Source organism: Anopheles stephensi, chromosome 3, assembly GCF_013141755.1.
Source record: "Anopheles stephensi strain Indian chromosome 3, UCI_ANSTEP_V1.0, whole genome shotgun sequence".
Lineage (NCBI taxonomy): Eukaryota > Metazoa > Arthropoda > Insecta > Diptera > Culicidae > Anopheles > Anopheles stephensi.
The window spans coordinates 71,164,599-71,179,400 of NC_050203.1; the positions used below are offsets into that span (position 1 = coordinate 71,164,599).

The window sequence follows — 14,802 nt, forward strand, 5'->3', positions numbered from 1 at the left end:
AATTCCACGCCCATGATGAGAGCGCTTTACTAAAATGCAGTGGTTAAATAAACCGCTCAATTGATTTTTCACGAGCTGCAAGCTCTTAAATCAGGAATACTTTCGGCGAAAGTTCTTGTACCGTGTAGTACCAGCTTATGGAAAAGGGTAAACAAAGACCCATCAACGCGTCACACCTTTCCAACCACCTTGGGAAACCATATGCAAAATGTCAAATGTGTCAAAGTGTCAACAAAGAAGAAAAATAGTTTATCAAAATCAGTAGGGAAAACTCGACAAAAAAGACCAAAAAACAGACGGAAACGCTGGCCTCATCGTTCGAGCTTTGCCATCTGCTCGGTTCCATCGGGTGTTTCTGTTGATTGTGGCAACAATACAACCACGTGCCTGTGACCGTATGGTAGTGCTGCTGCTGTTGCAATGTGCGCCCACCTTGCAAGTTCTTCCGTGGGCAGGATAATGCAGGACACTCGTCGGTGGTTTTGGGCTGTGCAACGTTGGTAGGCTTGTTGAAAAAAAACGGGGAGAAAGCGAGACAATGCATACATAAAAGGCGTGTTGTGCCCTGCCGATCGGGAACAAAAGTTACACTGAATGGCGAAGAAAACTCTTTGCGCTTTCAACGCACACTAATGTGAACATCCTCCTCCGCTGCCTCTGTCTGGCCTTAGCGAAGCAAAACAGCATCATCCATCACCCATCGTGCACGTAGCTCGTCCTTGCCGTTGGCCTTACGCACGCCTTCGATCATGTCCGGAATGTACGGTCACAGCCGTGAAGCGGTGCGAGTGAAAGTGAAGGTAATGGTAAAGCGTTTCTGCGGAAGAAGCATGTCATTGTCACTGGTTTAATTGATGTGTGTATTTTCCACCCTATTCCACCACCCGCCCACAGAAATGTGAGAAGAACGTGCCGTCGGAAACGAGGAAATTCAGCGTCGATCCACAAATTACCAACCTCGAGGTGCTGTACTCGCTGCTTGCGAAAGCGTTCGACTTGAAAACGGACTTTGGCATCAGCTACAAGGTGATCGAAGCGAACGGGCAGGAAAGCTACCTGGTCGTACTGTCCGACTGGGACCTGGAAGCGGCCTTCCTGCGCGCCCATAATCAATCGATCGCAAGCAAGAGCGAACCGTGCTTGAACCTTCGCGTCGATATAAAACCCTTCTCGGAAGCGTCGGAATGGGATGGGAATGGTACGGCGACGACCACGAGCATACCGCGCGAGCTGGTCTCGCTACAGCAGTCGATCGGCGCAGGGCAGAAGTATGTGCAGAACAAGCTGCCCGGACTGATCATGAACCAGATGGAGAAAACGTTCTCGATGGTGCAGCGAGCGTTCAATCTGGTCGAAGATCCGCTGCTAACGCAACCGATAAGGCCACCGCTGGCGGATGCAGAGTTTCGCAAGCTGCAAGATTCGGTTGGCCAAATTTTAGCTCCCGAGCAGCTGCGTAAAGTGATATATCTCGGTGGAATCGATCCTAGCCTGAGGCGTGTTGTGTGGAAGCACATACTGAACGTTTACCCCGATGGCATGACGGGCCGGGAACGAATGGAATACATGAAAAAGAAATCAGGTACGTGCAATCGCTTGGGTTATTCGGTGCAAGGTCAATCAAACTGCAACACGAATGTCGTTTGCATTTGCCATTGACTTTCGAAACCATTCGCCCCTTGAAAATGGTTTGTTTTGGTGTAATGAATAATACATTTCGTGTTGCAAACATCCGTCCAACACAGAAATTAACTAATTACTCACTTTTATTTGGAGCTGCATGATGGAATACCCTCTACTACCCCTTGAACAGATTTTATTTTCATTTCCATCTGAGATAATTGTGCGTTATTTTATTTTCTATTCGCTAGCTGAATACTACCGGCTGCGTGACGTTTGGCGCAGTACGATGCAGCGAGGCAACATCGTCGGTGAGCTAGCGTACGTGACCAGCATGGTGCGGAAGGATGTCCTGCGCACCGATCGGCTACACCCGTTCTATGCCGGCAGCGACGACAACCAGAACATTGCCGCACTGTTCAACGTGCTCACGACCTACGCACTGAACCATCCGGCCGTTAGCTACTGCCAGGGCATGTCGGACATTGCCTCGCCGTTGCTGGTAACGATGGGCGATGAGGCACAGGCGTACATCTGCTTCTGTGCCATCATGGAACGGCTCAGCTGCAACTTTATGCTGGACGGCATTGCGATGACGCTCAAGTTTTCCCATCTCTCCGAAGCGCTCCAATACTACGATCCGGACTTTTTCGCCTATCTGAAGCACCATCAAGCGGATGATTTGCTGTTCTGCTACCGGTGGTTGCTGCTGGAGATGAAGCGCGAATTTGCGTTCGATGATGCGCTGAGGATGTTGGAAGTACTGTGGAGCTCACTGCCACCGATGGCACCGAAGGGAGAGTTGGCACTGTACGAGCGAGAGTATGAGCCACCGCCACCGGACGAAAGCACGCATCCACCACCCAGCCAAAGCCCGTCCGTAATGCTGCGAACACCGCGTGAAAATCCCTACACAAAGGTGTGTGCCCTTCGACGGCAGAGTTCGGCACTGTCGCTTAGCTCGTCCTGTTGCACCTCAACGAATCCACTCGCCAATCCAGCGAGTCGGTACGACCGGTACGGTGGGGTAGGTGTCGGTGGTCGATTAGATGCGTCCCGACGGCTCAATCTAAGCCTGGACGAGAACATAACGCGTGAAAACATTTACTCCACAAAGGTGGGACACGTGCAAAAGGTACACCAAAGCTTGGACGAAGCGAAGATCGCACTGGTGAAGCAGCGGAAGATTGTGCGAAGCGTTGGCGATGACGATAACATACAGGAAGGGTTCGAAGTGACACAGCCCGGTGCGGTTGTACCGGGCGAGGATGACAATGCAACGGATGTGGAGGACAGTGTATTCCACTCGCCGCAGCATCAGTACGTCACGAAAGGCAGCAGCAAAACGAATCCTTTCATTGATGGATCGATGGAAAGCGTTTCCACGCAAGAACCGCCCGGGGACGGCAGTGCGGCCGAGTTTAAGCCCGAATCTTCAACACCCGGCACAAACAGCAGCAGTGCGGCCAGCAGTGTACGAAACTCGCCCGTAATAGGACGCAGCCGAAGCCTTTTCTCCACCTCAGCCGCCACGGGGAAAATGATCGCCCGGCAGTTAAGCAATCAAAAGAAACATTTCACCTCCTCCACGGCCGGCGGTGGTTCGAGCGGTGGCACGAGCGGGGTAGGACATTTCCACGACCTAAAAGAAAAGCTTGCCGCAAGCAGGAAAGGCATTTTTGCTTCGCTCGACAAAACGCAGCACAGTGTCGAGGGTGGAAATGCGACGCCGGTGGACGGATCGGCAACGGCACGATCGAACCAGCAGGTGGAAAAATCGAAACCGAAGCTGGTGAAAAATTTCAACGAGTTCCTTAACTTTGCCGCCATGAACAAGAGCCGCATTAGCGATCGTTTGGTGACGAAAAAGATGCTCACGCAAAACGCGAACAATGCCCACAACAGCTGCTCGATCGATTCCACCACCAGCAGCTACACGACGACTACGACCGGTGGGATGGGCGTGGGGGAGGTGTCACGGGACGATTCAACCGAAACGATCGAATACAACGAGCTGAAGCCGAAGCCCGTGATCAAGCTGACCAAATCTTCGTTCGATGATTCCGATTCTTCCGCGACGAGCGTCGGCATGGGGATGGATTCGATGGCAACGACGACGGCCCTGTCGCGATCCAGCGACAACAGTAGCTTCATTGTGGACGATAGTTCTGCTTCCGTGTCGCCCGTACACATCCGGCGCGAAGAACCGGACCAGTCGGGTGCAAATGCTCGCCCAACGGAGTTGTTCGTTGTGGCTGGCGCTTCCACCGTAGTTGCGTCCGTCACCGGCGGCGATGGTAGCAGTCCGGACGATTCGCAAGAATACTTCCCGATGACAACGTCCATGACGCGGGAACTGCGGCTCGAGCTGGAAAACCTCGATCGGCACGTTTTCGGGAACGATTTCCACAGCAAACAGCAACGGTTCTACACGCTTAGCAGTTGCGTCGATCTGGAAACGCCACCGGAAAGCGGTGACTCGACGATGGTACCGATCGAGCCCGATACCACCGTGCGCAGGGTACCGCTCGCGGCCACTAGCACGACCATCGCGTACAGCAAGCTCGACAATAATGGCAGCAGTTTACCGCGTACGCTCGAGACGGCGACGATGGAAATTGAATCAATTGATGAAATCTGTGATCGTTCCCCGGGCGAGCAAGGCACCGAGGAGACCAGAAAGGAAACGGATACGGTGGTACGGTACCGGGAGAAACCGGGTCGACGGCGAACGGGCACGGGCGGTGCGACCGGCAGCATTGTGAGTGAAAATCGCGACAGCAAACGCATCAGCACGTCCAGCGCAAACGTCAGCAGCGATGTGTTTGTGTGGGAAAACCCGCTGCACCACGTGTGTGGCGACGACGAGGAACAGGTAAGTCCGGCGTCGGGTGGAATGGTCACGGGCGAGGTGACCCAGATACAGAAGCGAACGGCCACTACGCCCGACGAACATCCGGAGCTAGAGTACGATGGGGAAATCATTGAGGAAACGACGCTGGGCAAGAAGTCCGTCACACCGATACGGTTGGTGAGGAAAAATGGCGACCGTTCCGTACCCGGGTCGGCGCGAAACTCGATGATCTTGCCCGATTCGTCCGACTCGTCGGATGATTCACCGCTGTCGCGATCGCCGGCAGCGGTCAAGTTTAAGTTTCATCCAAACAATCCCTTCTTCGATGCTGCCTCGAACGCGATCGATAACCGACCGACGGCGCTGGTCCATACGGCCGTGGATGGTGCCGGCGATGGGGAACTGTTGGAGCAGGGCACGGAAGCGTCCGGTGTTTCTCCGGTGAACTTACCGGCCACGGAGAGCACTGCTGCGGTTGCTACACACCCGGCAGTATTAGCTTCACCGACAATGATCTCCTCACTTCCACTGGAACCGAGTGCGCTGGATGTAAGCTTTGGTGAGCCGGGCCCGGATGGAAGTGGCCCGGTTCCACCTTCCACCACCACCACAAGCACCACCATTCCCAGCATGAAGGTGGCGGGTGTTTTGCCACCACCGCAAGAGTTCGGCGGTGGCAATCCGTTCCTTATGTTTCTTTGCCTAACGATACTGCTGCAGCATCGTGACTACATCATGAAGACTGGGATGGATTACAACGAGATGGCGATGCATTTCGATAAGATGGTCCGCAAGCACAACGTGACCCGGGTGCTTAACCAGGCCCGGCAAATGTACGCCGAATATCGGCGCATGTACCAGCAGCAATTGATGGCGAGCGGGGCCAACGGGGGTGGATGCGGTAAGGGCAGTTTGCCGGGTTCTGTATCGATGATGGCCAACAGCTACCATGGGAGCATGAGCCTGGGCAGTGGTGTTGCCGGGTCGGATCTACTAGCCCGGAAAGCATCCGCACCGGAAGTGAGCTCGGCACGTCGAAACACCGGCGGTGATTTAACGCTCATGACGTAGTTCGAGCACCCGGCTGTTGGGGTGCAGCGAATTGTGTTTATTTGTGTTCCTTTTTACGTACATTCATATACCTCTGAGTTTTAAGACTTTGTTCAAGACGATTTACAGTGAGATTTATGTTTACGGTATACAATAAGTACTCACGGGGGGGAGTACTCTAGGTTGGTTCGATACGAACCTGTCCCTAGTAGCATCGGGGGTGGTTCAGTTGATCTCTGTCTCCGAGGTGGACAGTCGAGAGAGCATGCCGCTAAAACAGGGATGGGCTGGCATTTATAGCTAATTTTATTTTTACAAAAAAAACCCAAACGCCAAACGATTTCCTCCCCCTCTACTCAACTTTTGTTTTTTTAAGTATTCCTTTTTTTGCAATTTTTTTAAAAAGTTGAGCAATGGCAAAAGAAATGAATATCGTGATATTTTAATTAGAGATACTGCAGCTACCGTGAGATGGGCGTGGAACGATGCGCAGATGTTTTAACTATTAAGTTCCGGTACGATTACTATAAAGGAGGTCGTTGAGACTCAAACTGGGGCGACATTCTTCCTGCAGAGAAAAACAGACCCCCACACCCACACAAGCACTGGCAGCAACTGCTTCACATTTAGCTCGCAAAGCAAAAGAGGCCGCATTGGGACGGCAGCCTACGCTACCGTCACAAAATTAGTAAACGTAGTCTACAATTCGCCCCCTGGCATTGTATCGCAACACGCGCTCCTCTACACTCACGCTACTAAAATCCACCGAACTACTAGTACTGGTACTACTTCTGTTGCTGCTGATGGTTATAGATAAAGAAAATATGGAGAAGCAAAGAAGCATATAATAGAGGGCGCGAAGTATTCGCCACCTCTGGGAGCTATTTACAGTGAGCAGAGCGCATTGTAGTCTAGAGATATTAGTCACGCGTGCAAGCAAACAAGCAGAAACCCCCGCCCAAACACACCCACAGAAGCCTATTGCAAGCCTGTAGATATAGATAGAACTCATCCAATTATAGTGACTTAATGTCCCTTTCTGTCGTTCGTGCTCACTTAGGGAGCGGAAGCGGAAAGCACAGTGGCTCAATAATTGTCCTAAGTCTGCTCCAAGGAAGCGGCAATAAGTCAGCCAGCAAGTTGGACTAGACCCAAGCCCCCACCATAACGAACGGGGACCCCATTAGTATCGGCAAGAGTGGACTATATCGCTGGACGTGTGTATCTTTTATCCAGGATTTTTGCTTTTTTCAGTGTGATAGAGAACAAAAGGCTAGGATAATGAGGAGGAGAGATAGAGAAAGGGGAAGACCCGAACCATTCCATGCCTGTTGTTGGCTATGTTGGTTGTTGGACATGCCCGATCGGTGTAGGTGAGAGTCGTTTGTTGGTCGGCTCGCGAAAAAGCTGTTGTTGAAGGGCCCAAAATAATATTATAAAGCAACACCATCGTTAGCTGTATTTGATGTAGGACAAGGACACGCGGCCACACAGAAGAGGAAGAAGGTTTGCTACTTTTGCTGCACCATTTTCACCGTTCTGTTACTTAGGGCCTTATTAGATTTTCTTTACCGAGCACATGGTCACAATCTTTCGAAAGCATCAACTGCGCAGGTGTCAAAAGCTTTTAACCGCACAGCGCCATTTTCGACTAACGACTTTACTAAGTGCACAAAAGACACAACAGAACGCCTCCGATCGAAGGTACTATTTGATCCGACGATCGTTTGGAGCGTCTTGAGAATGTATAACGATTTGTATTGCAAAATTTAAGGAAAAAACCAAAAGTGTATCTCATTCCATTCTCTCCTTCCCTCTCTCTCTCTCTCTCTCCTTTTGTGCTCAAAACTCAAACGAACCAAAAAAAAGTTACGAAAAAAGTGCAAAATTAAGGCGTGTGCACTAAATTGCAGCTACAGTAGAGGACAGGCAGGACGTGTCTTACTTATTTAAACTGACAGTTAACGCTGGCCGGGCGATGGAGGCAAATAACACACACACACATTTACTCGTTGCGTTCGAGGTTGGATGGGAAGATTAAACTTAATTAAAAACAAAAGTATTAAGCAAACAACAAAAAAACGGCCCTGCGTATGGGGGAAGCAACAAAAAACAAAACCGCGCATCAATTTTCTCTCATAAATACCGTACCAAAACAAGCACATGAAGAATTGCAATAAAAAACATTCATTCGGAAGAGAACGCAGCTTGGGTTGGGCACAGCATGAAAGAAAGACGACGGAGGAAGCTTCCCCGCTCAAACCATCGGTTGAGACAGCCAAACCAACTTCCTGCTGCCTGAGCCTTGGAGCTCCACAATTTCTTTTCATGTCATCAGGCCTACAAGAATGGCAATGGCCAACATCACATGCCGGGTGAGTGGAAGGTGGATGGAAAATTCTCAGGGCCTTTTGCTACCACCAAGGGCCTGCGCCTGGGAGATGGGGTTGCCTGTTTCCATTTCAACCTGGCACTAGAAAGAGCCTTTCAGCCAACCGGTAATACTAATGCCTAAGGAAACTTCTCCACTCTAAGCACCTGTCGTGACGGACGAAGCTGTGGGACACTGTACAGAACATTGATAGTCCCAGCTCTCACATAACGCCTCTGTGGTGTGGTTTCTGAAGATTTTTGGCCCTGTGTATGCCCCCGGGACAATGGAGGAGCCGCTACAATGACGAGCTCTGTGAGCCGTGCGATGATCTCACTATCGTGCAGCGCATTAGACTCGCCAGGCTCTGGTGGGCTGGTCACGTCATGAGAATGATACCGGACGACCCAGCCCGTAAAGTCCTTTCAGGTGATGCGTGGTGGCCCCAAACTTGGAGCTGGGCCGTGAGCGGTATCGAGGATCGTTGCAGCAGGCTGAGGCCGCAAAGCGGTTTAAGCGCCAGATAAAAATATATTGAAGGACGAACTAGACTCGCCAGGCTCCGGTGGGCCGGTCATGTCTTGAGAATGACACCGGACGACCCAGCCCGTAAAGTCCTTTTAGAGGAGGCGTGGTGGGCCCAACCTGAGATGGAGTAATGGTTTGATGGCGTCCGCCAGAATGGCCGGAATAGGGGATTGGCAGACGAAGAAGCGGTATCGAGAATCGTTGCAACGGGCAAAGATCGCAAAGCGCTTGTAACGCCGGATAGGAAGTAGAAGGTCCATTTCAAATGATTTTCTTTCTTGGTAATGTTAAAAAGGCACTATTTTCATATTGCATCGTCTATAGCAGAGTTGATCATCGGTTAGTTCTGCAGCTTCAAGACCCAGCCCTTAGACTGCGTGTGTTACACGTCCAGATTTTTATTTCTCTTCTACAATTATCCAGTGTGTTGTTTGAGGAGGTGTAAATTGTTATCCAATTATAATTTAACCACCAACCTTCCTTCCTACTAGTTATAAAAACAGAAAATTGCTTCTTTGCCACATACGTCACTCGTTCTGCCCCTTTCGTCCATTCGGTTGTTTGTCAATTGCAAAGATTGGTTCGTGTTACCCAGCCTTACTCGCTTGCCATCATATTACTGCAACAACTTAAAGTTACTGGGTTTGGTTTAATTTATTAGCATTTTTTTTTTTGCAATTAAATCGTGTCTTAGAACTGTCTCAAACTTTGCTTCCCACCGTGATACTATCCTCTCGATCCGCCATCCGCCACCAGTTTGCACTAGAGTAAGTTTAACGATCAGTTAGATTTTGCATAGAAAGAGATAGGGAAGTGTTCAGCAGAAAGGTTTCCACTTTGCTGAACCGTTTTTAAGTGGAATATCGTTAGTTCATTTATTGAAGTTTCCTTTCAAACGTCTTGCATCCTCGCCCCCCTCGTACAATTTAACTACTTCATATGGTTGGTTTCTTTATAGTTTGTACTCAACACGTTGAGAGATTTCGTACGTTACGATTTTTCACTACACGCCGCACTACAGCGCACCTTCCTAGGGATTAGATAGAAAATACAATCTCGCTTATCCTTTCCTTCCTTTCGATTCAAACCAGGTTGTCTTTTATACTTTTTTGTTCCTCTGTTGCCGAAAAACTAACCGTTGCGATGTATGCATGCATGGGATTAAACACACAACAGTGATAGAGGTGCAAATTGTCTTTGCATATAAATTCACCCGGTACCGGATTGGACGAGCCTAACACACTAAAAGGATTCATCCGTACAGAGACTTTCATTACGATTAACAATCAATGTTAAAGTGGTGATACGGCTATGGTTAGATTGTGTCCATTAGTTTTGTTTGCTGGAGTTTTTTTTCTGTTGTCGTTATCTTAAACTAAAAAAGAAAACTAAAACATAAATTGCGGGCAACATAAATAAAGCTCCCCTCCGTTTCTTACTATATTTTGCCACAATAATAAAATACATCTTGTTTCAGCGATCGACTAAATTGGGTTATGATGTTCACATCACTTCACTCACTTAAAATCGGTCCGGCGATGCGTTGCTCGAAGTCTTTGGAACGATGTGTGATCGTCCGTCCCCCCTTCCCTCCCTCCCTCCTTTTTCTTTACGCCCTTCAGCCCGCCCCACAATATACTATTAAACAACAAATTAACCTTAAAAAAAAAACAAGGAAGTGTGTGTGTGTGTTTGTGTGTTGTAGGAAAACAAAAAAAACGATATCCTAATTCGAATGTTTGCGTTTGCAGTGGGATGGAAGGGAATATCAACAGAAAGTGCAGAGAACAGGATCGTAAACGATTACAGTGTTTACAGCCACCTACTCTCCAATAAAGATCGAGCGCGCGCCCCATCCCTTTGCCAAACTAGGTTTAGCGCAAAATATGCTTTTCGCGGGCCTTTTTTCGTTCGCACTTCTCGCATCCGTTGCGCTCCGCTTCATGGTGGGAAACATTGCACCAAGCATGATGGATTGGGAGAAGCTCCGCGGTAGCATGCGAAGGTTCCTAGCAGGAACAGTTTTCCTTGTTCGTCTGCGCATCGTTGCTGAGCGTCGTTCGGCCGGGTTGGGCCGGCTTGTGCTGGACGCCCGTTTCAGACGAGTTCAGATCGAGCCGGCCATCCTTGATGCTTTGGTAAATCTTTCGCGCCGTTTCGAGAAATGCTTCCTCGACATTTTGACCGCTGCAAGGAGGAGAGAAGTACACCCAAAGGTGAATTAATTTGTTGTGTTGAGAGTTGGACTAATTGTGAATTGTTCTCTGCAAAAACTTCAAACTATCTTCTATTGCGCTAAAAGGGCTCCATGACCGTAGGTTGTAAGGAATTCCATCCATCCAGCTGCCAAGGTAGCAAAAAACACTGAGTACTCGATAATCCTTGGTGGATCAATCCCCATTACTTTCCAGCTCAACGTTCTGCTTCAGATGGGGAGAGCTCTCGTATGGCACACGATCGCAGAATTTCGTGCCAATGGGGAAACATGTTTAAGGTTTCTTAATCTCTTCCAGAGAATATTTTGCTCTCGTTACAAATATTCGCATCTAAAAAGATCTGGAATCTCTTCTAAAGCTGATACTCTTGTACATTACACAACACTACTCAGACCGCTTCCTTAGGGTTGTGACCTAATGCCCTGAGTCCCATTTTCACAGCATCCACACACAACCCTGCTTTTAACCGTCAATTTAAAAATAATGCTCCTGCCAGCCAATCAATACTCACGTCATTGCACTTGCTTCGGCGAACAGCAGGCCATGCTCGTCGGCAAAATTTTTCGCCTCCTCGTACGTCACCTCGCGAGTGCTTTCCAGGTCCGATTTGTTACCGATTAGAAATATCACAGTACTGGGATTCGTTAGATTGCGCGTGTCCGTCAGCCAGCTGGACAGATGGTTGTACGTTGACCTGCGGGACGGAGAGCAAACTTTACAGCTAGTACCAAAAAAACAGGTAAGTGCGCACATCCAGATGTTATCCTTACCGTCGTGTGATGTCGTAAACCATCAGTGCACCGGCAGCGCCACGATAGTACGAGCGCGTTACCGCCCGGAACCGTTCCTGCCCGGCCGTGTCCCATATTTGTAGCTTAATTTTTTGCTTATCAACCTCGATGATGCGCGTACCGAACTCAACGCCGATCGTATGCGGACAGCTTGCCATAACTACAAGAGTAAAGGGGAAAAACAGGTGTTAGTAGGCTTTGAGATTCCAATCCGGGCACAGCTGCAACTTACACTTTTTCTCTGTGAACTGATGCAGCAGGCAGCTTTTGCCCACACCCATATCACCGATGATGATGTACTTGAAGATATACGAATAATTATACGGTCCGGCCGACATGATGAATACTGCAATGGATTGGGGTGGAAAAACGGAAAAAATAAGTGTTATTTTTCGTATTTAAAAAATGTTTAAAAGTTGTAGTGCATTAGTGAAAATTAACAGTTTACTTCTCTCGTAGGTTTTATCGAAACCATCGTACAGTCTTTGAGACACGGAACCGAGAAAGCTCATATTTTGTGCGGTTTCTACGAGGAAAGAACCCGAGACCAATGTGGCCGATAAATGAACGCGACTATTCAACCGGTTGGTAGGTAATATTCTACTGCCACACGCCTCCACTCTCTTGGAGCGGACGGTTCCCATCACATACGGGAACGGAAAATTGTACCAACAACACACACACATCCGGTAACCGTAACAAATTTGCATTCTGCTGATAAGAGGCGCGCTCATTGTTGTGTGGTGTGTAAAGTTAGCAGCGCGTACCCGTTTTTATGAAAATGGGTAGCAAACAAACATCGAATGCGTAGGCGCTGCATAGAATACGCACTTTCTTCCATCAGTTAGCTCACATTTCTGTGTTAACAGTTCAATGTTGCAGGTCATCGTGATAGGTGCTGCGTTGTACTGTATCTAATGTTCTGGAAAATTGGTAAAATTTCTTTAATAGCAGCTACGTTTGTAAAAACAACAAGACGACTGGGCTCCAGAAACGCAGCACACGATTTTTCCAACGGTCAGACAATGGAGACGATAATGATAACACGAGCAACGTCCCCGGAAGAGACACCAGCAGTTGTACGGCGGGGTGAAGCTTTATGTCCGCCACTGAATCATATCCATCTATGGACACACACCCACACGCTCGCACTCACACACGTCGCACATACGTACGTAGTTAATTGCAGCTTTCCAATGGTCAGAGATTGGGCAATGTTTTTCTCAGTGCATATTTTCACACCGACTGTGTTATAAGTTTTCTCATTCACCCCAAAACAAGCCCCCAAAACTGCTCAGCCCCTTAGTGTCAGCTTTCTTCAAGGCCATAGAGGGGAAAAAACTGACGATTTTATCGATATGAGTAATTGAATCGGGGAAACACTTCCTGCTGTGAGGGACTGGAGCCAACTGGGTATTATGACTACCACCCGCACACCCATACCCCACCTCCTGCTCTACCTGCTTTGTGCTCACCTTTCACCCGTACTACATCTACTTACACTTCCTGCTAGCTTTCAGTAGTTTCACTTGATGCACATCCAATTTTAGGGGGAGGATCCCGCTGCCCGTATAGTCTAGCTGCAAGCTATGACGAGATTTTCGGCCTTAGCTTGCACTAGACGAAGCCCGTCCACCGCCGCACTGGTCGTGTTTTTGTTCTGGCCTGCGCTGAAACCCGCGTCGGAGAAACTCAATCACACGCAAAAAGGCGTAATTACATACACAGTGTGCATGCACAAATCGGTGGCTGGCAGGCAGGATCGATCGAACGTTGGTTGGGTTGAGTTGTCGAAGGGCTAAATGCTTAGTGGGCAGGTTCTGGGACCAAAAACCTTCCAGAAGAACGTCACGATCCTCTGCACGGGGTTTTACGTTTTTATCTGCTTGCTGTTGTCCTTCCACCATACGTTTGCAAAATTTACAACAAATCCCACTAGGCGATGATGATGATGATGATGACGGATGCAGGGTTGGTGTGCGTGTGGTGCCATGAAAAAATATTGCCCGTTTTGACAGTCGCATGCTGCAGGGATCAGTGCAGGGGTGCTCAACCACTAAATGGTGGTGCGTCATTGGTAAAACGTAAACGAGCAATGGCTGATATATAGCTGGTTTTCAGCGTGCCATCTATTTTTTAATATCAAAAAATAATTTCATTTACAATATTTACCAGCTTTCACGTAATACAGTGATAAATATCCGCGAATGTTTACATCAGAGGTGTCAAACCGATCACATTCCCGCCAAACGTCAAAAGACACAAGCAGCACAACAAACCAAAAACGATCCAACCCGCGCATTGGTGAAATTTAAATGGCGCCCTGTTTCAAACGTCGCTTTCTGTCAAAGTGTTGTGAAGGGCCCGCATAACAGCCGCTGGAACGTTCAACGCTACAATTTTTTCACCCGGTTTTTGGCTAATCGTAAGCTGTTTCGTTGGTTCAATTCATGGTATCTAGTAGTAACCGCAATGGAATCCACATCCAACATCGCCAAAATATACATACTCCAGGAGGATCGTGAAAAAAGCTTCAAACATTGGCCCTTTCCAAACGACAAACAATGCAGCGTACAGAAGGTAAACATTCGGGCAAGGCAAGCTTGTTTGTACGCTTGTAGGAGGCCGATAATTCAATTTCTGTCTCTTTCCGATGGTGTCCGCAGATGGCAGAGGCAGGATTCTATTGGCATGGAACGGATACCGAGATTGACATAGCGGCCTGCTTCGTGTGTGGCAAAGAGCTGGACGGTTGGGAAGAATCCGACGATCCGTGGAGCGAGCACCGGAAACATGCACCCCAGTGTCCGTTCGTGAAGTATGGTCGGGCGGAAGCGAATCTAACGGTAAGTGGAAATAACCCCATCCAGCGGTAGAAAAAGTATGTTTGTAAAGATGATGTCCTTGTTTCGTGTCGTTGCAGTGTGAAGAGTTCGTTAATCTCATGATGGCTACGCTGAAGATGCGATTTCAAAACAACTACACCACCCTCAAGACCAACGGCAAGATGCTGATAGAGAAGAAGCGAAAGGAGATGGAGAAGCTGTTACGAACCAACTAGGCTTACTATACAGTAGGAATATGCATACGTTTTAATAACTCCTTCGCGCGATCCTCCTGCACATATCCTGACATCCTGAGGCGCTAGCCAGGTCCCGTTTATACAACTGGCCTAAGCGAAAGTTACACGGCTACACGGCTACGTACTGGGCGTTATGATGTGGTAAATAATAAGAATGGATTTTTTTAAATCTAAACTAAGGAAAAGGTCGTTCGATTTTAGTTCTAAGCTCATTCGCAGGGAAAAAGGGAATCCTTTTTGGGATGCAGGTAATAAATGGAATGAGAAAAAGTTTAAATGTGTTCTTTCCG

General features: G+C 48.6%; 3 protein-coding genes across 6 annotated transcripts; 2 read left to right on the forward strand and 1 right to left on the reverse strand.

Moving 5' to 3' along the window:
- Window positions 1-214: 214 nt before the first annotated feature.
- Window positions 215-7,726, forward strand: LOC118512603. The gene is made up of 3 exons (XM_036057272.1): window positions 215-800; window positions 895-1,582; window positions 1,872-7,726. The coding sequence occupies exons 1-3, from the start codon at window positions 750-752 to the stop codon at window positions 5,543-5,545; spliced, it is 4,413 nt and encodes a 1,470-aa protein (XP_035913165.1). The 5' UTR covers window positions 215-749; the 3' UTR covers window positions 5,546-7,726.
- A 1,050-nt stretch (window positions 7,727-8,776) lies between these two features.
- On the reverse strand, window positions 8,777-13,410 carry LOC118512604 (ras-related protein Rab-14). 4 transcript variants are annotated; one of them, XM_036057275.1, is made up of 6 exons: window positions 12,935-13,362; window positions 12,812-12,818; window positions 11,663-11,776; window positions 11,410-11,590; window positions 11,151-11,333; window positions 8,838-10,610 (listed from the first exon to the last, which is right to left on the reverse strand). In XM_036057275.1, exons 3-6 carry the CDS (start codon window positions 11,766-11,768, stop codon window positions 10,433-10,435), a joined length of 648 nt encoding a protein of 215 aa, XP_035913168.1. In that variant the 5' UTR covers window positions 11,769-11,776; window positions 12,812-12,818; window positions 12,935-13,362; the 3' UTR covers window positions 8,838-10,432. The 4 variants fall into 4 exon arrangements, with proteins under 4 accessions (XP_035913166.1, XP_035913169.1, XP_035913168.1 ...); XM_036057273.1 differs by lacking the exon at window positions 12,812-12,818 and having other exon boundaries at window positions 8,777-10,610; window positions 12,932-13,410; XM_036057276.1 differs by lacking the exon at window positions 12,935-13,362 and having other exon boundaries at window positions 8,777-10,610; window positions 12,606-12,818.
- LOC118512605 (baculoviral IAP repeat-containing protein 5) lies at window positions 12,940-14,789 on the forward strand. The gene is made up of 3 exons (XM_036057277.1): window positions 12,940-14,010; window positions 14,097-14,276; window positions 14,354-14,789. The coding sequence occupies exons 1-3, from the start codon at window positions 13,903-13,905 to the stop codon at window positions 14,489-14,491; spliced, it is 426 nt and encodes a 141-aa protein (XP_035913170.1). The 5' UTR covers window positions 12,940-13,902; the 3' UTR covers window positions 14,492-14,789.
- The last annotated feature ends 13 nt before the right edge of the window (window positions 14,790-14,802 follow it).